The 22,358-nt window shown below is 39.3% G+C and overlaps 1 protein-coding gene across 12 annotated transcripts in view; it reads left to right on the top strand.

Annotated features, from left to right (window-relative positions):
* Positions 1-22,358, top strand: part of NAPG (NSF attachment protein gamma) — a 37,917-nt gene that overhangs the window by 4,134 nt on the left and 11,425 nt on the right. For 2 of the 12 annotated variants that reach the window (XR_013408076.1, XR_013408077.1), the window contains exons 2-12: positions 658-725; positions 2,573-2,672; positions 4,335-4,365; positions 9,606-9,715; positions 9,830-9,896; positions 10,171-10,241; positions 15,710-15,788; positions 17,666-17,745; positions 18,354-18,483; positions 19,302-19,479; positions 22,046-22,126. Coding sequence is in view for 9 of the 12 variants with exons in the window: in XM_077974634.1 (XP_077830760.1) it covers positions 658-725; positions 2,573-2,657; positions 3,400-3,417; positions 4,335-4,365; positions 9,606-9,715; positions 9,830-9,896; positions 10,171-10,241; positions 15,710-15,788; positions 17,666-17,745; positions 18,354-18,483; positions 19,302-19,445 (883 nt within the window). In the remaining 3 variants the exon portion in view is untranslated. 12 annotated transcript variants of the gene reach the window in all.

The following is a 22,358-nucleotide window of genomic DNA, read 5'->3' on the forward strand; positions in this document are numbered from 1 at the left end:
CTTGGCTTTTGTAATATCCTTCCCTTTCTGATTATCATTCTTGTTTATGGGTGGCGAGTTTTTGCTTTTTTAATTTTTTAATTTTTAATTTTTTGCCTACTTCCTCTGTTATTCCACTGAATGATTATATTCCTTAGTCTTTGTGTTCTCTCTCTGCAGTCTTGCTAGGAGATCTGGTCTCATCTATGCTCTTGACATGCTTATGATGCCTCCATTTATGTCTCTAGCCTCTCGTCTGTGCATCAGTTTCATGAGTCCCTCTGCTGTCAACACCGTGCTTCAGAGGTTCTGAAGCTTTAATGCACCTTTGGGTTCATTAAACCTCAGAGGTGCCGTAGGCTTGGGATGGGGTCAACAATTTATGTTTTTAGTAAGTTCCCAGGCAGTGCTGATGGTGCTGGTCTGGGGACCATGAATTGAGAACCTGTAGGAGGAAACCACATACCTGTGACAGTGCGAGGGAAAGAGGTGAGGTCGTGTTTGTTAGGCATAAGTTTGGGTGGAGGCAGGTGACGCGGAAAGTTTATGCCTGGTGGCTCCTCCTTTATTTTCTTTTTTCTTTTTTTTTTTTAAGACCTAGAAGGTCATTACAAGCAGAGATCTGACTTATAAATGTGGTTGGTAACTTCTGTTAACTGTGTCTTTCTTTCATTCTAGCCTGAAAACTGGTTTTTTAAAATGGAAGCCAGATTATGACAGTGCCGCTTCTGAATATGGAAAAGCAGGTATTTTTGACTGTAGTCCAGTTGCTCCAGCATGTAATCTTAAAATAGTCCGATAACTTCATTTCACCATAATATGTATATGCTTTCTACAAGGCTTTAATAGTTAAAAAACAAAAGGTTTTTTCCACTTGTTATTTTCAGATGTGTTGAGAGCTGAGTCAGAGTTCCCGGTACCTGCTGTCTATGACAGCAGCAATGGGGCGGGGTTGGTGATACACGGCAGTGGGTTTTTAGTGTTGCTTATGTATTCTTCAACTCCAGTTGTTTGAATACTGTATCCATGAGTTTTGCCGTATTTCTCTATACTTTCTATTGAATAAGGAGTTTGTTAAATTTTTTGTTAACTTAGCCTCATCTTAAGCAGATCTGCAAATCATATGTTTGCTTGGTCCTTATGTCTTTTATGAACGTCACATTGAATGTGTCTGTTGCGTGTTCGTGAAGTGTTAAGCTATATACATATTTTAATCAGTTTATATAAGATAGGAACAATGTAAAATATGCAACAGATAAGGGAATTTACTAAAAATTTAGCATTCTGAATTATAGAGTGATAGCTTTCAGCATATCTGTGGTAATTTGGAGTATAAATAAAATATAACAAAATTTTGAGTACCTTGAGCACGTTTTCAGTTGTATTTCAGCGATAGCCCTGATCACACGTGTTAGCCCAGCACAGAGAACATCTAGGGCAAGTGCTTTTGGTTAAACAGCAAATGCGTCTTCAGTGCTTTTATTTAAATCGGAGTGAGTTCTCTTTTTTGGCATCAGGCAGTTGTTTCTCTCTCATACTTTAAAATTATGGAAAGTTCAAACTCCGTATGAGTTTTATGGACTTATGCAGTGAGGCTTCTGGAGCAGAAGGGAACAACATTTTGCAAGTGTCCTCTGGGAGGGAAATTTAACACAGATTTGTTTTCTGTCCCTCTGAGATCATGAACTACATTCAAAAATCAATGTTTTAGGTGAGATTTTCCCACTGAAGCATCCTGTGTTTATTTTCTTTAAGGGCTTATGGAAAATCTATTTAATCAGAATAAATTTTTTAAAAAAGCAACATACGGAAAAGCAGGGAAGGGAGCAGTTTCAGTATTTATTTTTCACATTTTATTAAAGAGAATTTTAAGAGTGTTTTTAACAAATAACACTTTTCTTAAAGCATTATGCTTTTTGCTTCTTTATAAGCAACCCTTGATAAGTTTTCCAAAATGTATACGATCATATTTTATAAGCACTCCTGTTTTGCTTTGATGATTACACTTTTAAAACAGCTTGCAATATACTTTAGCTGTTTGAACAGTGAGATATCTTTTTCATAGACGGTAAACGGTATAAAAGGTTTAAAGAAAAAAATAAATGCATTGTTAGACATTTAAAGATTGTGCCAAAAAGAAGGTTTATTATTTTAAAAACTGTTTAATGTGTTTATTGGCCCTCAGTTTCTACGTAATTGAATGACCTATACCTAAAATACTGTTTTTATTATTAAAGGTACAACTGGTGAAGTAAGGTGCTGTCTTTTGTGACTAAAAAATCTGCCGGTCACTGGGGAGCATTAGGGAGTGTTGGTGTTAGAAAGATTTCTTGATTTTGAGTGGAAGTAACACTGATTTGTTGCCAGTAGTCGACAATTAAAAAAGAAAAACTTTTAAAAATACTCCTAAGTTACCGATAATTGGAAAAGTTGTAAGGAAATTGCTTTAGAAAAAAGTAGTATTTTATAGTTTAGGAAACTTCTTAAGTATTTGAAATAAGTATGTTTGTAATACTTCATATAAAATGCAGATTTCAGTGATGATTTGAGGTTTTTAATGATGGAAATGAGAGGGTTTTTTTTTCTATTTCAGCTGTTGCTTTTAAAAATGCCAAACAGTTTGAGCAAGCAAAAGACGCCTGCCTGAGGGAAGCTATTGCCCATGAAAATAATAGGGCGTATCTTTTTCAACTGTTAAAAAGAAGTTAAACAATTAGATGATTTTGGCAAACTGTTTTCTCTTGCTGTAAATTTGCTTTACTAACTGTGAAGTAAAATGTTTTTAAGTTAGAAAATTATTAGAAAAATTCTGTATTTTTAAACTCTGAAGGAGTGTTTATAGTGAAGTTTGATCATAAGGTCCACACTGGTTCGCAGAGCTACATTTGAGAACTTATTTCTATTGTTTGTGGTTTTACTTGATGATGGTTTTACTTGGGATGAAGTAAGGGAAATCTATAGACATGTGCTGAAGAATGAAGAAGTAGCACAGGTATTGAAAACGCATGAACTACTGTATCAGTTTTTTTTTTTTTAAATACAGTTTTCCTTGGGTATTTGAAATAAAAATTATAAGTAGTTTAAAACAGTACATTTTCCTGAGGTATTTGAAAACTTACCGATAAAAAATGTTTCTCTTACTTGCAAATTGTAGTCATAATAACTTTGCACTTCAGTAAAATTTCAGATTATTGCATAACAGAAATAGTTTAAAACCTGTGCCGTGTTTTGGGGAATTACGTAGTTTTAAACGATATCGACAGGCATTGAATTATTTCTTTTTTACCTGTTTGTAGGATTTGTCTTTTGGAACCAACTGGGTCAGTGATTTAGTTAACCATCTTTAAATACTAGATCTGTAGAAACTATTCGTTTTTTTTTTCTTTTTTCCTTAACTTTGACTTCGTTGCTTCCATTCAGTCTTTTCCATGCTGCCAAGTAAGTATTCTTCATGTGTTCATGTAATTGCAAATTATGTTTTAAATGTGGCTGTTTTTCTGTAGGTTGGTAATTTTTTCCCAAATTATACATTTTGTATTGATTTAAATAATCATTTCTCTTTGTTTCAGTTTTTACCTCAACATTAAAAACTAAGTCACTCCTAACTCTAAGATATAAAGAGTTTAAATTAAATTTGCCATAATATATTATTAGGAGCATTTTGTTCAGTAGCCTATGGGAAAAAAAAATAAGTTAGAATCTCTGTTTTTCTCTGTTTGATAGTTAATAGTGCCTGTGGAAATGAGGCAGGAAGCTTTCTCCTGCCTTGTGGAGAGTAGTTATTTGTTGGCCAAGGCGGGCAGATCACTTGAGGTCAGGAGTTCAAGACCAGCCTGGCCAACTTGGTGAAACCTTGTCTCTACTAAAAATACAAAAAATTGGCTGGATATGGTGGCACGTGCCTGTAATCTCAGCTACTGGGGAGGCTGAGGCAGGAGACTTCCTTGAAACTGGGAGACGGAGGTTGCAGTGAGGTGGGATCGTGCCTCTGCATTCCAGCCTGGGAGATACAGCAAGACTCCATTCCTCCCCTCCCCCGCCCAAAAAAAAAAACAAAAAAACTTAGATTTAGGTTTGTCAGATGGAAATTAATTTAACCTTACTGAGCCTTACTTAATTTTGCATCTGCAAAATAAAATCTCTTTAACTCAAACGTCTGATGTTCTAAGCCATTATTCCCCATGAAAAAAGAATAAAAAGTTATATTGTGTGGTAATACAAACCTGAAGTGATATGTTGTGCATGAGCCCTTTTTAATTGAAGTCACTTTCCTTATCAGTAGTTCCTCACTAGAAAGTTTCTTATACCCCTCATTTCATTAAGATCTCATCAGAGAAATTATATTCTCTTTGCAGAGCTTATGAGCAAGCTGGAATGATGTTGAAGGTCAGTAATGTTATGTCACAGTTGTTGTGTAGGTAAAACGGATTAACTACAAAGTGTTAAACAAGAATTTATGTTGGAGTTGAAAAGCTTCCTTACCGTAAGGCAAGAGGTGCTAAGTGTAAGGTTTATGTCCATTGTAACATTAACTGGACCCATAGAATACATTCTGTACATCTTAAGGAGTGTTAAAAGTGAAATATAAGAGAGAATGTATCGGAGGGAACTGGGAACAGTAGCGTGTTAAGCTCTATAACCAGGATAGATGTGTATTGCTATAAAAAGAGCTTTATGGGAAGTTTCTCTACTTTTGAGAAGGACATCTGAATGTAGTAAAATTTTATAAATATTTAAAAAATTACCATACATGGATTATAGGAGACATTTTTACTTGTGTGAATAACAGTTGGCAGCAGAGACAACCACAGATTTAAGCTTTTGCTACTTTAATTCATTCTGCATGGAATATTCCGACCAATGTGCCTGTGCCGCTATTTGTACTTCTGCTCCTCAAAAGCAGGCTAGGAGTTAATGTCCTGCTGTGGTGAGACAGAACATACTACTTTATGATGCCGACTCTCAAAGTATGCCAGCTGGCAGTTGAAATAAAGTACTTTCTTTTTTTAAAATGTTTCATCTAAAATGGTAAAAGCTACTTTCAAGTATTTATTATAAAGCTTTGTTTTTAAGAATCTTTACCTTAGTAAAGCTTTTGTTTTTAATTTCTCTGACTTTTATAATGTGAACTTATTTTTTTCAGTGAACACATGCTCATTGTAGAACAACAAAAAATACCAAAAGGTTAAAGAATGTTAGTAATAGCTGTTAACATGCTTAATTTAAAAGATTTTATAGTCTTTGACCCAGGAATTTCAATTCTGTGAATCTGTCATTGAGAGAGAGATAGCAAAGATTTATGCATCAGGATGTTTTTTGAAGAAATGGCAATTATCTAAATTTTGAAAAATAGAAAAGTGAGGCTGGGTGTACTGGCTCATACCTGTAATCCCAGCACTTTGGGAGGCCAAGGCGGGCGGATTACCTGAGGTCAGGAGTTCGACACCAGCCTAGCCAACATGGTGAAACTCTGTCTCTTCTAAAAATACATAAATTAGCTGGGTGGTGGCAGGCGCCTGTAATCCCAGCTACTCAGGAGGCTGAGGCAGGAGAATTGCTTAAACTCCAGAGGCGGAGGTTGCAGTGAGCTGAGATCACGCCACTGCACTCCAGCCTGAGCCACAGAGCGAGACTCTGTCTCAAAACAAATAATAATAATAATAATAGAAGAATGTTTAAATTATGATGCTTCCTCATGATAAACTGTTATAAATCCATTGAAATAAAGCTTTTCTGGCCAAACATGCAACTGAATTGGTATTTGGTGATGCAAGTTAGGTTATTAACTGCAGTTCCTTTGCAACTAGAGTTTCTCTTACAGCCAAAGAAGCTGGGGATCTGCTCTGGCCTTCTTCTGTCTCATTTTCCACTGAGAACTAGGAAGCTCCCAGGTGGCTGTTACAGTCTCAGTGTACTTCGTGCATGTTATTAGGATATACTTAATTAAGAAACGCTCAAACACTAATTCTCACAGCCTCAGTTTATATTGTAACAGCTGTACTAAGACTTGAATCTTCATAAAATTTATTATTCAGGCATCATTTCCATTGCCCAAGTATCTATTTAATTTGAGGGTTGGAAAGGCACTACTTTGAATGAAAGAAATTTAACTTAGTGGACAGGGAAACAGATGAAGGAAAATGCTTTCTGGCATTGTTTTATATGTAAATTAAATGCCTTTGGACAGTCTTGGGAGCATAGGACTCCTGCGCTACATGGTCCGCAATTCTGTGGGCTAAAATTTCTACCAATTTGTCTTACAAACCTTCACATTTATTCACCAGCAAGGGTTGGAGAGTGCCATTTTGTAGACAGATGTGCAGGGAAGCCACAGAAACTTGTTGGATCAACCTTTGGTTCTGTCACTTGATGACTGCTGTGATTTCATATCCTGTTTGCTCCACGGGCACACAACCATTGAAAATAGGCATATTTATGGTGGAGGGTATAACTTTCAAGTAGGCAGCTCATCATTTTTTATGGAGAAGTGTCAATATTGTGGTTGGACCTCTTATTCACAGCCTCACTCGATTTTATGCAAAAGCAGGAAGATGTAGTTGCTAATTTTTAAACAACAAATAGCACTTGGATGCCATTTATACTGCCTTCTAACGTATTTTTTGCTCTACCTACTGGGTAAAACTCATGACGAATAGCTTCTGTGTGTTTTTTTGTTTTGTTTTGTTTTGTTTTTTTAATCCTCCCAAATGCTTTTATGTTGTAGATTCACAGTATATATGTAATTAGTGGATAGGTAAATTTGGGGAGGAAATACAGTTGACCCTTGAGCCACCCAAGGGCTGGGATGCCAACCCCTTGTGCAGCTGAAAATCTCCATACAACTTTTTACTCCCCAAAAACTTTACTGATAGCCTGTTTTTGTCTTTTGAGACAGGGTCTTGGTCTGTCGCCCAGGCTGGTGTGCAGTGGCACAATCGTGGCTCACTGCAGCCTCAACCTCCTGGACTCAAGCGATCCTCCCACCTCAGCCTCCTGAGTAGCTGGGACTATAGGTGCATGCCACCATGCCCTGCTAATTTTTTAATCTTTTTGATAGAGACTGGTTCTCGCTGTGTTGCCCAGGCTGGGCTCAAACTTCTGGGCTCAAGTGATACTTCTGCCTCAGCCTCCCAAAGTGCTGGGATTATAGGCATGAGCCACTACTGCTATTGACTGGAAGTCTTATCAATAATATAAATAGTACATATGTTGTGTGTTGTATGGAATATGTTTTAAACTATTCTTACAATAAGCTAGAGAAAATATTAAGAAAATCATAAGGAAGAGAAAATATATTTCATGTTCTTTAAGTGGAAGTAGAGCACCATAGGGCTCTTCATCCTCATCATTCTCTTCACGTTTGAGTGGGCTGAGGAGGAGGAAGAGGAGGGGTTGGTTTTGCTGTCTCAGGGGGCAGAGGAGCAAGACAGTCTGCATATAATTGGACCAGCACAGTTTAAATCTCTGCTGTCCAAGGTTCAGTTGTATTCTTTAAAAGCAGAAATGACCCTCAGGACTAACGTGCCTGAGAGAGATTTTGTTAGGTTTCCCTCCCCTGTTCATTCAGATATTTTTCAGCAGATATTATAGACTCAGATTCTTTCATTGACTTTTGGTTTTATAACAAAAAACCCAAAAGGTTTGGTATATTTTTCACTGAGGTTTGGAGATGTATTCGCATTTCATTCTGCTAGAGTGAGTGATAGCAGTCCTTGTTTCATACAGTATCTTTCAGTCTGTTTTATTGTTAGTTTCCATAGCTAAGTAATAAAGTTATGTTTTGGGGTTGGCGAAAATGAGACCAGTTTTGTTAGGGGTATCCTAATGAATTTGTCAACTTAGCAAGGGACTGAATAGGCAGATTTGTAAACTACCCATGAGATGTCAGTGTGGAGCCTACCTTAAGATACAGCAAGTCAACACCAAAGTTGCTTATATAAACTTTATAACTAGCTTTTAAATGGTGTTTTTTAAGTTTATTTTTAAAGTGTTTGATTTGGAGATATTACAGTAGGACTGCATGATCCTGAGATGTATAGATTAACAGTAAGATACAGAATTTATCAGTCATGGAAGAGGGTTGCAAACTCAGATGAACTCAGGGTATAGAGGAATAAGTGAAATGAGTGAGCAGCCAGGACGCGGAGGCATTTGGAAGTGAAGAGCGGGGAGAAGTGCCGGGAGGTGCGTGCTCCTCTGGCGGGACGGTGCTGCCCAGCCCCAGCTTGTTGCCATACAGGGATGCAAGCCTGCCAATGCCGTAGCTTTTGATATTTTTTTGAAGAAAGCCATAAAACAGAATTTTCATGAAAGATCTAATTTAAAAATACCGCATGGATCAAGCAAAACACACTTGGAAGTGAGATAGAGTCGTTGGGCTGCCAGTCTGTGATCTTTGGCAGAGGTCTTGTACGTTGTAGGGACTTGGTAAATAGTTAAAGATAAAGAAATGCTTAGAAAACAGTGAAGAGCAAGGTTTTTGGTTTTTTTCTGTTTTCATAGATTTCCCAAAGGTCTGTGAAGTGGTGATGAACTCTGTGTAGAAATTACCTGGTACCTTTTTGGTTGGGTTTAATGAGGCTTGATTGGGAGAGTAATCATGTGAAGCATTTCATTTTAAATATATTTATTGCTATACAATGTTTTTGAGTCATTTACTTTCAGGAATTAGGGATAAAATAATTGCATTTCATATCCTTTGCCCACTCTTTGATGGGGTTGTTTTTTTCTTGTAAATTTAAGTTCCTTATAGAAAAAGAAGACATGTGGCCAACAAACATGAAAAACAGCTCATCATCACTGATCATTAGAGAATCGCAAATCAAAACCACAATGAGATCTCAACGCCAGTCAGAATGGCAGTGATTAAAAAGTCAGGAAACAATAGATGCTGGCCAGGCTGTGGAGAAATAGGAAAGTTTTTATACTCTTGGTGGGAGTAGAAATTAGTTAAACCATTGTGGAAGACAGTGTGGCGATTCCTTAAGGATCTAGAACCAGAAATACCATTTGACCCAGCAATCCCATTACTGGGCATATACCCAAAGGAACATAAATCATTCTATAAAGACACATGCACACGTATGTTTATTGTAGCACTATTCACAATAGCAAAGACATGGAACCAACCCAAATGCCCATCAGTGATAGACTGGATAAAGAAAATGTGGTACATATGCACTATGGAATACTATGCAGCTGTAAAAAAGAATGAGCTCATGCTCTTTGCAGGGACATGGATGAAGCTAGAAGCCATCATTCTCAGCAAACTAACACAGGAACAGAAAATCAAACCCCGCATGTTCTCGCTTATAAGTGGGAATTGAACCACAAGAACACATGGACACAGGGAGGGGAGTATTACACTCCGGGGCCTGTCGGGGGGTGGGGATTAAGGGGAGGGAGAGCATCGGGACAAATACCTAATGCATGTGGGGCTTAAATCCTAGCTGATGGGTTGATAGGTACAGCAAACCACCATGGCACATGTATACCTGTGTAACAAACCTGCACGTTCTGCACGTGTGTCCCAGAACTTAAAATTTAAAAAATTGCATTTCAGATTGTTAACTCTGTTTTTCTTTAACGGATGCATTTTCCAACCTGTGCGTATCCTTTGCCCAAAGGAGATGCAGAAACTACCAGAGGCTGTTCAGCTAATTGAGAAAGCCAGCATGATGTATCTAGAAAACGGCACCCCAGACACTGCAGCCATGGCTTTGGAGCGAGCTGGAAAGTGAGTGTGAGATGGACGAGGCTCTGCATAGAAGTCTTGTCTTTATTTTAAAGAAGTCCTTGAAAAATAAGCTTTCCATTTCTCATGTGAGTCACATTTTCTTGTCTAATTCAGGCTTATAGAAAATGTTGATCCAGAGAAGGCTGTACAGTTATATCAACAGACAGCTAATGTGTTTGAAGTAAGTTTGAATCTTATTTTTTTCTTTAATTACTTAGAATGTTCAGATTAATAATATGTAGGAAAATAGAGAAATGCAGTGGCTACTTTTAAAACTTTTCCGTGCTCACAGTTGCGCGCTATTTCTTTTCTTTTAGAGAGTAGTGAAATGGACTAGCAGCTTTCGTGTTCCCCCCTTGATCCAGTGCCGTTACTTCTTTACAAAATAAATATTGTGGGATAAAAACATTTCAGCATTAAAGCAGCCAATACTTGTTTGTCTTTGATTCCTTCAGAATGAAGAACGCTTACGGCAGGCAGTTGAATTACTAGGAAAAGCCTCCAGACTACTAGTACGAGGACGTAGGTATGTCTTTAAAAACTATTGCTGTGTGTTTATACTTTGAAGCCACATTTGGAACTGGAAAGTCATTTGGGGGATAGCTTGTTAATTTTTTTGGTATAAGCTGTAGACACACCAGGCCACACAAGAGAACATTAACATTTACTAGACAGTAGGCACACTGAATTAGATATTAAAAGATCTGCTGTTTTTTGAAAGTGTAATGCCCAAATTTATCATGCACTGTGCTTTTTTTGGTTGAACCCTGACTCAGCAACCTGAGAGGGAACAGTTTTCTTCATGTTATTTGGTTGGGTTATGATACCTCTCTCAAGGAAAAATAAGAATATTAGGATAAATGACAAAGATGCATAAACACCCATGAAAATTGACAGGTTCTTGACAAATAGTGTCATTAATACAATATTTACAATATTTACCTTGCAACATGTGACCTGAAGCACAAATAGTTGAACCTCAGAAAGCTAAAAACCTCTTGGGATTTCCTTTTGTTTTTTTACTTTATCTCAGTTTACTTTTAGTAAACAGTTTCTTTCATTAATAAAATTCTATCTCAATAATATTTAAGATAAACATCTTTAGGAGGTTGTAGGTCTGCAGATATCTTAATTGAAATTTGCCCAAAGCTTCCCAGTGACAGAAAAGACGCAAGATCCATTTCATGTGTCAAGGAATCAAAATAGAAATGACTGATGAATCTATCCTTTCTGAGACTGAATTAAATTTTTTCTTCATGAAGACTGCAGATGCTGAAATATAATTTAAATCAGTCTAGAGTAACATGAGAATAAATTAGAATTAACTGTTAATCTCATTTAGATAGACTACTTTGTTTATAGGACCTTCCTTCACTGAGTAGGTTTTTTTGTTTTTTTGTTTGTTTTTTGTCTAAATGGAATAGAAATTTCATTTTGTTTTTAAATTAGGACTTTAATCATGAAGCAAAGTTTCATTTACATGTCAATCCGGGGTCATTACCTTTATTCATCTTATTACTTGTTGCTTCCCAGAAATCAGTGACTGGAATGCTAACTCTGACAGTTCCCAAGTTAAAAATGATTCAGTTTAGTTTCTGAAGATGTTTGTTACAGCAGCAGCGCTGTTCTTGGTGATAGTGCGATGACTGTGGCAGAATAGCTGAACTGTGAGGTGATACCGAGGTTCTGACTTGTGAGCAGGGGCCTGTCTTAGAAACAGTGTCCTTCATTCTTTCAGGGCAGCCAGGAGGCAAGTTTTAGCGTAGTTTACCTCCTTTCTCATCTGTTCTCACCTCCTAATGCTCCCCAACAAGGCTCCCAGTGCCTTTCTAGAGCGCTAAGTCCCTTACTATGAGACCCCATGGAAGGTGGAGGAAGTGAAGTTGCAGGAAGGGGCAGAAGTTGAGGACAGCCCTGTGTGAGAGTCCACACTGCCTCAGCTCCCCTGAAGTATTTCTGCTTCCCGTATCTTTGCTTTTGTTTCTCAAGGTATAGATTATCTAAAGCTGTGTGGTAGAGGGAGTAGCGCAGGAAAGGGGAGAGGCCAGGATCTTTTGGGGGAGGTCAGGTGAGGAAGGTTTTCCAGCTGCCTGTGCATATTCCTTCAGAAAGCTCCGCTAGGGATGGGGGCCACCACCATCCTCAAAACATTACCAATGTTGCCAGTCGGTTTAGACACATCTAAAGAAAGCTATTGTTCTAAAGCAAGTACTGAGTTAGATTCTTCGAAGCCTCAGCAGAGGGGAGAATGCTAGTTGAATGAGCAGCAGAAGTGAGAATGCTGCGTAGATGTGCTCAAAGGGCACATTTATAAATGTAGGGCTTTTATTCATGACTTTGCTTTATTGGGTTTTTTTTTCTTTTTACATTAACATGAGTCCGTAAGATGTCCTAATTTAATACTTTTTATGTTAGTGTAGCAAAGTTAATCTATTTAACATATTAATTTCTTGCTTCTCCTTCAGTTCTGGAGAGTCATAGTTCAGAAGTGATTCAGAGTTTCATTTAGATTACATCTGGGATGGTCTTAAAGGCAGTCCAAGGCCAGTGCCCTTGTTCCTTTTTAGAAAAGGCCTTTCCAGGCTGGGTGCCGTGGCTCATGCCTGTAATCACAACGCTTTGGGAGGCCGAGGCAGATGAATCACCTGAGGTCAGAAGTTCAAGATTAGCCTGGCCAACATGGTGAAATTCCTCCTCTACTAAAAAATACAGAAATTGGCTGGGCGTGATGGCGCACACCTATAATCCCAGCTACTCAGGAGGCTGGAGAATCGCTTGAACCCAGGAGGCGCAGGTTGCAGTGAGACTCCATCTCAAAAATATATATATATATAGAAAAGGCCTTTGCAGCAAGTTGATCATGACCTTGTGCCTCTGAGACAAGGTCTGTACCTTTGAGATAAGGTGTGTGGTCTCAGTGAACCCAAATCCCTCCCAGAAGATTCAGTTAGCAAAGAAAAGAGCTGCTTCTCACCAGTTGTCTGAGACAGTCACTAGATCCTAAACACAGGGAGGGCTGGGTGTGTATATGTTCAGGGGTGGGGTGTGTGCTATTAAGGAGAATCCCTGGGTTTCTGTCTTACGTAACTGTTCTGCCCATGGTGCCATTAATAACAGATAAGGAATATAGACACAAACTTCTCGGTGATGATCATAAACTTCGTTGGGAATATGACACATAAACTCGACATTTCTGTAGGTAGGTAGAAATAGGTTTTGGAGTTCAGGGAATAGTTGGGGCCAGAGGAAGAGTCTGAGTTGTGGTGAGGAAGGTGTCTGTTGAAAGCTTGGGGGTGAATGAGGTTCTGTGACAGTTTTCTGCCATTTGCACATAACTTCTGTCTGGTTTCAGTTTTGTTTCATTTGGGGAAGATAAAAACAATTTATTCTTTTTTCAGCAAAACCAGATTCTTGTCATTGTGTTAGGAATATTGAGTATTACCTGAGGGGAAAGTTGAAATCATCTGTGTTTCATTATACTAAGTAACTTTTCAGGATACATTTAAAAATAGATGGCTTTATATGCTAATTTCATGGCCTTTTAGCAAAGTTGATCAACTTTTTCAACTACAAACTCATGTAAGTGCTTGGCTTTTTTGTTAGGTAAGTATATATTAGCACATAGAAATGCTATTATTATGTTAAGGAAATAAACAGTTTATGTATAAAGAATGCACCCTTTATAGTTAAATGTATGAAAAGTTTAAAATACTGAGGTTGCTAATAGAATGATATAATCTGGACACTGTGGGCACAGAATATTCTGATGTAATTTATTTTATAAAACAGGATCTGTTATAAGCTCAGGGTCACAATTATAAATAATATAGATACATGTAGCTGTAGTCCGCCTTGCATTAATTTTTTATTTCTGCATAGCAAATTGCTACAAACTTAGCAACTTAAAACAATACTCACTGATTAGCTCACAGTTTCACAAGGCCAGAAGTCTGGATACGATGTAGCTCGATCCTAGTGTAGCTAGATCCTGGTGTAGCTCGATCCTAGTGTAGCTAGATCCTAGTGTAGCTCAATCCTAGTGTAGCTAGGTAGCAGAGCTAGGGTCTCACCAGGCTGAAATCAAGGTGTCAGAGCAGGCTGTGATCTCACCGGAGGCTTGGGTCCTTTTCCAAGCTCATTGATTGTTGGCAGAATTGATTTCCTTGCAGCTGTGTGAAAGAGATTCCTGTTTTCCTGTTGCCTATTGGCCAGGAACTGTTCTCAGCTTTGAGTTCGCCTTCAGTTCCTGGCCATGTGCCCCCCCTTGGTGGTTCACAGCATGGCAGTTTGCTGCTGATTGGAGGCATCGGGAGCGCGTCACTCTGGTTTCTGGCCTCTAACTTAAGGAAGGGCCCTTTGTGTCCTAATCACAGGATAGCCCATCGTATTCCGAGGGTCACACCTACACTTAAAGGGGGATTATGCAGGAAATGTTTACAAGGGGCAAGAATTGGGAGCACTCTTAGAATTCTGCTGCCAAACCCAGTTTATAAATTGACTTTGTTCCAAAACTTTATCAAGTTGACCTGTGGAAATTCAGAACGCATTTCTTCTCTGAGTGTTATTTTATAAGGCACTAAGTTACCAGGGTGCGTCCCATAAAGATTCAGTTTTAACTCATGATGTAAGTAGCCATAATAGCATAAGCCAACCCACTGTGTGTGTGGTGTGTGTGTCTGTATACATGCAACTATTTTTAAAAAGATAACACATAAGCTGGGTGCAGTGGCTCACACCTGTAATCCCAGCACTTTGGGAGGCCAAGGCGGGTGGATCACCTGAAGTCAGGAGTTCGAGACCAGCCTGGCCAACATGGCAAAACCCCATCTCTATTAAAACTACAAAAATTAGCTGGGCGTGGTGGCAGGCGCCAGTAATCCGAGCTACTTGGGAGGCTAAGGCAGGCGAATGGCTTGAATCCAGGAGGCAGAGGTTGCGGGGAGCCAAGATCACGCCACTGCACTCCAGCCTGGGCAACAGAGTAAGACTCTGTCTCAAAAAAAAAAAAAAAAAAAATCATATAGCATAACATTTTTGTATTTTTATTTTGGGTTATAATACCACTTACCTCCCTTTGAATCCCGATAGTACAGACTCTTGCCCCTTTTGGCTGTTGGTTGTGTATATTCCCAATGCCCAGACCCCTGGTAGTTGCTGCCATAACCTTGAACTCATATTGGGATGACAGCAATGGCTACAGACCGTGCATTTCACTCAGTCTCAAGTTGTACTACTCAGGGAGTCCTGGCATTTGGAGTATACTACAGCTTTGCAGGGAGGGGAGGATTCAATTAGGGTTTGATGGAATTAGGGCTGGGGGAGTGAAAAAGGGGTAAGGGCCTGGAGGGTTTGGGGAAAAAGTTTTGGTGACTCCTTTCCTTGCTTTCATCTTCATTCTGCCATTAGGCAAAATGGAAGAAAAGGAGAATGTATGAGGGTCAGTGGAAAAGATGAATGTTGAAGATTGAAGATGCAGGAAGGCTTTTGTTTAGGTCTCTGACTTGCCACCCCTCAGTGCTGCCCTTTTAGGCACTTCAGAGCTTGCTAGGGCCACTGGGGCAGCAGCGAGAATGTGATGGAGGGACACAGTTGGGGGAAGGTACTGAGTGCCTTGGGTGTCAGGATGTTCTTTCAGTCGGGCGGAAAGAAATCTTGGGTGATTTAATCGAAGATCGTCTCAAATACGTATCACAAAGAAGTTGTGATACTCATTATTGGACAGTCCTTACCAAGCTTCAAACTCCCCATTTGACCTAACCCATCCTTGAGTTCTTTGCTTTTTCTGTCACCGTGCAGCCTGAAAGTGGGCGGTCAGACATTTGAAAGGCAAGCCAAATGAGCAGAGCGTGTGGAAACCTGGGTCCTGGGGCAGCTGCTAACACTGCCTGTCCTCCGGGTGTCTCTGCAGTCTATGATGTCAAGCACATTTCTCAGGGCACCTCTGCTATCGATCATTTAGACCTGCTTGTTTCACATTTCTGTGTTTCGTTTTAGGTTTGATGAGGCGGCACTCTCTATTCAGAAAGAAAAAAATATTTATAAGGAAATTGAGAATTATCCAACTTGTTATAAGGTATTCTTTGAAAGTGTTTGTTTTTGGTGTTACATTAGATGGTTTTTTATACTGGTATGAATAAGTACCTAAGAAAGGATTCTATGGCTGTTTCTATGTTTTTGTAAAATAATACTTCCTGGGCCTCTATTTTTGACCAAGATAGAGTAAGCCCACTGCAGCTTGTCTCTCTGCTGATTACAACTAAACTACTGGATAAAATACAAAAGCAACCACCCTTGAACTCTGAAAAGTAAATAAAAACAGACTAATGAGAGGAGCAAACACTTGGAGAAACAACTACTATGGGAGTGAGTTTCTCGGGGGTTTTTTCCATTGCGTCTTGCAGCATTGCCCTGCCATGAGAGAAGCCCGCAGTTGTGGAGCTGGGCAGCAAAGGCTGCAACAGTGAAAACTCCAAAAGGAACCCCGCCTCTCTAACCAGCACTGGGAGAAGAGGTCCCATTGTTTTCCTCTCCTTTTTCTTTGCTCCAAGCTTGTGCCCAGGCATGGAGCTGCACTGTGATGATGGCTCAGGTTGATAAAACGCCACAAGGACCCCAGTCTCTTTTGCCAGAGGAACTAGGAAAATGAGCTAGAGAGAAAGGAGAAAATTCCAGAAAGGAAAGAGCTGGAAACGGAGTCCCCAGAGTGTGGATGTGGCCACACAGGTCTTGGGCTTACTCTTCAGCTGTGCTGAGACAGGCACCAGAGCAGCAGTGCAGCGCAGAGGTTGGAGAGCTAAGATCTCCTCACCGTCGAAGTGTCGCACTGCCCTCTGCAGGGCTTATGCATGGAACAGGCCCAAAGCCACATAGCAAAGGATTTGAACTGAGTGTAGAACTTCCATCCACCAAAAACAAGGCACCACATGTAGTCTGAACCTAACTGGGGTGACTGCCTGCTGAAAACATCCGTACTCTCCTGAAAATTAACCAGAGGCCGCGCAGCATCACATTCACAGTACAGTCCGGAATTAACATGCAAGAACCTGGAAATACGACCAGTGTTCAGGAGAAAAGACAACTGATGGCAACCCGGCAGTGACCAGGGTTTTTGGCATTATCACATAAAGACTTACAGTTGCTTCATGAGGTAAAGATAAAGACAATTGAAATGAATAGAAAAGAGGACCTGTTGTTTTTTATAGGAAAAATTGTTTTTATAGAAACTATAAAAATGAACTAAATGGGAATTTTAGGACTGGAAAATACATGATTGAAATAAAATACTGGATAAGCTTAATCTCAGAGATGACAGAAGGAAGACTTTGTGAATTTGAAGATAAATCAGTAAAAGTTACCTAAACAATACAGATCAAAAAGATGGAAAAATACTTCATAAAGACCTATTTTGCCAATAATTTATCAGTCATATCCTTGATCTTATTACTGCTTTTATCATTGACTTATCAGTACTATCATTGTTTCTGTTATCTGAAGTTTTCACTCATACATCTTTTTCCTAGTTTCTTTTTAAAGATTCTAAGTATCATTGTGGAATTATGGTCGCCCCCCTCTTCTTTTTTATTCCCTTTTCAAGCTTGAGTCTGTGTAGATATTTGAAAGAGATTCTCTTTAAAACGTGGTTGTGATCTAAGGCTTGCGTCAAAGTGTGGTCCCCAGACCAGTAGTAAGAGTGCCCCCTGGAACTTGTTAGAAATGGGTGAATCCCAGACTTGCCCCAAGCAGCCAAATCCCAGGACATGAGAGTTGGGAAAGTACTGTTCTCGGATATTTCCCCTCAGGTGTCCCGTAGAAGTTACTATAGCATTTATAAATCTCTGTTTGTACAAACAAAGACTCTGAAAGTTAAACTCCAGGTGTTTTTAATACTGCCAGGATACTGACTTTATTAAACAGACATAAATTTGACCATGATCCTCTCTTTTGTTTTAGAAAACAATTGCTCAAGTCTTAGTTCATCTCCACAGAAATGACTATGTAGCTGCAGAAAGATGTGTCCGGGAGAGCTATAGGTAAGACGTTGTCTGGGCCCTCTTGACTTGCAGTGTTAGCACTTCTGTTTCTACAACTAAGATTGCTGCTAGGACAAATGTTCCTGGCCATGAGACTGTTATTTCTAAATCTTAGGAGTGCTCGTCTACCATTTCATCTTTTACAGTGGGCATTTTACACGTTTTGTTTTTTGTTTGTTTGTTTGTTTCCTTTCCTGTATTTTTCTCTTGGGGACCTCCATGGAAGTGAATGACTTTAGTCATTTTAGTCATTTTGTTTTATTTGCCTTCTAAGAAAAAAAGAATAAGAAAAAGGAGAAAAAAATTATCCATTTGTATGTTACAGAAATCAAAATGAGGGATTTTCTTAGTGTTTAACATGAGCAGTCTTAATCTCAACACTGTTAACATTTGGGCTGGATGATTCTTTGTGGTTGGGCCTGTCCTGTGCACTGCAGGCTGGTTAGTGGGATCCCCGGTCTCTGCCCTCTAGATGCCACTAGCATTCCCACGCTTTTAAGTACCAGAATGTCTCCAGACATTGTCACATGCCAGGGGCAGAGTCATCCCTGCCTGAGTTGTGTTCCTTTAAGGAGAAGGTGAAGCCGTGTGATTTGTGCTCACTGCAGCATCCCCGGGTTCAACGGCAGCGAAGACTGTGCTGCGCTAGAGCAGCTTCTTGAAGGCTATGACCAGCAGGACCAAGACCAAGTGTCAGATGTCTGCAGCTCGCCACTGTTCAAGTACATGGACAATGATGTAAGCGGACCTGTTTGCGTAGCTTTCATCTTTTCTCTTGAAAGAAAGCTTTCTAGTGAGATTTTTACCCGTGTACTTAAGAGGTTTTTTCCTACCTCTTTTTTTCTTCTCAAACTACTACTCATAAGGAAACTGACCACTTACATTGAATTTCACCATAGATTTAGATAAAATAGATGGTAGTTGTGTGGTTTATAGCCATTTACTCACCCGTCTAACTGTTGACCATATACATATTTTAAAATTCAAGCTTATTTCTCAACTTTTCCTCTATCTGTTGTCCTGCATAGGTTGCTTTTACTCGTTTCTTTTAGACGGACCGTCTGAAAGAGACCCATTCTGTAGTGGCCTTTGTAATTCAGTAGACTTGCGGGGATCCGTGATGACTAGCTACGTGTTGCCGGTCACTAATTCTCTCTAAACCTCAGTTAATTCATTTGTAAAATGAAGCCCCTAGTACCCGTCTTGCTGGACTGTTGTGAGGAATACATTAGTCAGTGTGTGAGAAACATCCTCACGTGATGCCTTGCATGTAAAGTGAACCAGGACTATAAGTTTCTATTTGTTCTATTTTTTCAGTGGATTTGTAAGTACCTGTTTTAATTAAGAAATTATAATTGATACTTTTACTAGTTGTGTACCTGCCCCACCGTGGCCATGAGGCATCTGGAGAACAGCGTTACTGGGTTTTGTTTTCCATCTGAATGGCAGAATTGGTGGTCATGAGGGCGGAGAGCCAGGCTGTCTTTTTAGAGCTGAGTAAAACGTGTCGGGATTCTAGTTATCCAGCTTTTAAGAACATGCTCTGTTGTTGACAGTATGCTAAGCTGGGCCTGAGTTTGGTGGTTCCAGGAGGGGGAATCAAGAAGAAATCACCCGCAACACCACAGGCCAAGCCTGATGGTGTCACTGCCACAGCTGCTGATGAAGAGGAAGACGAATACTCAGGAGGACTGTGCTAGTATTTTGCTTGCTGAAAAGAAAAGGGAAACAAAGGTAAAAATCCTGACATGCCATTTCAAGGACTTGGGAATAGATTAGGGATATACGTACTTCATTACAGTCATGTTGGATCCTAATAAAGACTTAGGATCTTTAGTTACCATCTCCCCAAATCACTCATTGTATCCATTACCTGTGAAGCATATCTTTTTCTTTCCATAAGAGCTTTTCTAAGACACCAGCAGGAATTTACAGAAAATGGACTGTCTATGTTTTAATATAGCTGATGAAAAAATTTGCAAGCCAAATTATACATAAATTATGTTCTAAACAAAAGGGGTAATAAGCATAGGTATTCTTCTCTCTTGGATGCTTGTAAGTTACTGTTAGTGAATTGTTTTTTACATTTGATAATTGCTGCTAAAAGTAATGTTTACTGATAAAAAATTATTTTAAAATTTGTTTTGGAAAGGAAATTTACCCCCATGATGTTAGATACATTTAAATTATCAAGTCTTTTCAGAGATGAGATGGAGACAGGAAGCTATTTTGAGCCTTACAATATTATTTAGCCCAATAAAAGATGGATTGAAGCTCTTATTATGAGTTTGAAAAATTTTGAAGGTAGCGTATTAAAGTGATTCTATAAATATCTTCAGTCCTCTCTGAAGTGTGGGTATTTCTTCTATCTAAAAAGTACATACAGTGACTGTCTTCAAATCTACTTGGTTCTTGACCAAATAGGAGCTCATGGGTAATGAATACCTTCGGGGGTTTTGTTGCTTTTTAAGGGTCTCACTCTGTTGCCCAGGCGGGAGTGCAGTGGTGCGATCACAGCTCCCTGCAGCCTCTCCTGGACTCAGGTGATTCTGCCACCTCAGTCCCGAGTAGCTGGAACTACAGGCATGCACCACCATGCCAGGCGAATTTTTTTATTTATTTATTTTTTTTTTTTGCTATTTTTTGTAGAGATGGGGTTGCTCCATGTTGCACAGGCTGTTCTCAAACTCCTAAGCTCAAGCCATCTGCCTGTCTTGGCCTCCCAAAGTGCTGGGATTGTAGACATAAGCCCCCTCACCCAGCCTACGAATATCTTTCTAACATTGTAAGAATGAGGTAATGTTTCCATCAATCTAATACAGATATATTTCTTCCCTCCAAAATAATTTGGTTTGTTTTATTGTAACTCCGTCTTAAGTTGACATGGAAAATGCTATATAGGCCAGGCGCGGTGGCTGCTGCCTGTAATCCCAGCACTTTGGGAGGCCGAGGCTGGCAGATCACGAGGTCAGGAGATCGAGACCATCCTGGCTAACATGGTGAAACCCCTAGTCTCTACTAAAAATACAAAAAAAATTAGCCGGGCATGGTGGCGGGCGCCTGTAGTCCCAGCTACTTGGGAGGCTGAGGCAGGAGAATGGCGTAAACCCGGGAGGCAGAGCTTGCAGTGAGCCGAGATCATGCCACTCGCTGCACTGCAGGCTGGGCGACAGAGTGAGACTCTGTCTCAAAAAAAAAAAAAAAAGAAAAAAATGCTATGTACTATGAAAACTTAGCTGAAAGGGAAGAATCATTTTAGAAAGACATATTTAAAACACCGCACTGCTAATATATTGATCCTTTGTAGTTATTTCCTAAAATGCTGTTTTCGAAACATTCCTTTATCACCCTGTGTGGCTTAGACCTATCTCATAATCTGTTAATTGGAAAGAGGCTGCAAACACCAGTAGTGTGCATTCTGCAGGTACACGCTGCCGAAGAAATTTCCTGCTTATTCATGCCCCGTCTCTGTCTCTTTTAGAGTCATAACTTATTTAAGTATAGGATACTTGATTTTGCTAGACTTTCTGAAAACACCAAGGTGGAGTATCAGAAGTGATTTCAGTCACAATTAGTTCTGTGGGAGAGCTTAGACAGAATAACATCCTCCTTTGGGAGGTGGTCTTGGGTGCGTGAATGTTGGTATACGGTCTTTATTTTAGGTCTGATACAAAACGCTAATAAATTTAATGTTTTTCTTCCTTAATTTATTGGCATAGTTCTTCAGGTAGCAGCTCATTTTTATTAATGATATTGGGATTAACTATGAACAAGCTATGTGTAGATATTTGCATTTAAGGACATTGCGGTGTTTCAAAGATCCCATCATTGCAGCTTGTATCCTTTAGATCCAATCAGAAACTTCTGGTGTCTTACATTAATGCTCATTTGAGCTAATCAGTAATCTGTTTAAACAGATTTGGCAATACTTTAAAGGTATTGTAGACTATTTATTTATAGATCATATTACCCTTAAAGTCTTAGGGGAAAAAAGTTGTCCCATGTACTGAAAACTTTTTTTTAAAAAGGTGATGATGAAGTGCATTCTGTAGCAGCAGCGCAGCTGGGCTTTAAACCACACAGAAGGCTGTGTCCAAGGGCAGCCTCCTTCACCCTTCCTGCCCCCAGCGAGGACTGGATAACCAGGACCTGGGGATATTCTTTGTTGTCAGGGTTATTCTATGTAGTAAAGAATATTTGGTTCACATTTATACATTTTCTTTTTCCACTCACATAAGTTTCTATCTTGAGGGCATAGTCCAAAGTGTAAAACTTGGTGTTTACGAGAATTGTCTTCCAGAACTCCACTGTCATCGCTTTCACCAAAGTGGAAGTCTGCATGAATATGCTCAGAATCTACTATTCAACATTCTGTTACGTTGTAAGTGAAGTCCACCTACAAAATAGATTTAATATATTGAATTTATTTGTACATATGCAGAGTATGGTATTCGTGTATGGAATCTGCTTTATTCCTATTTTTTCCAACTCTGATGAGTAGAATATTAAATGTGTTGTTATGGAAATGCAGAGTATTGCTTCTATAGGAAGATAATTATGAAAATAAAACCTGAAACTATGTAAATATGATTATTCTTTGTATTATTTATTTT

The sequence above is a fragment of the Macaca mulatta genome, chromosome 18, assembly GCF_049350105.2.
Source record: "Macaca mulatta isolate MMU2019108-1 chromosome 18, T2T-MMU8v2.0, whole genome shotgun sequence".
Taxonomy (NCBI): domain Eukaryota; kingdom Metazoa; phylum Chordata; class Mammalia; order Primates; family Cercopithecidae; genus Macaca; species Macaca mulatta.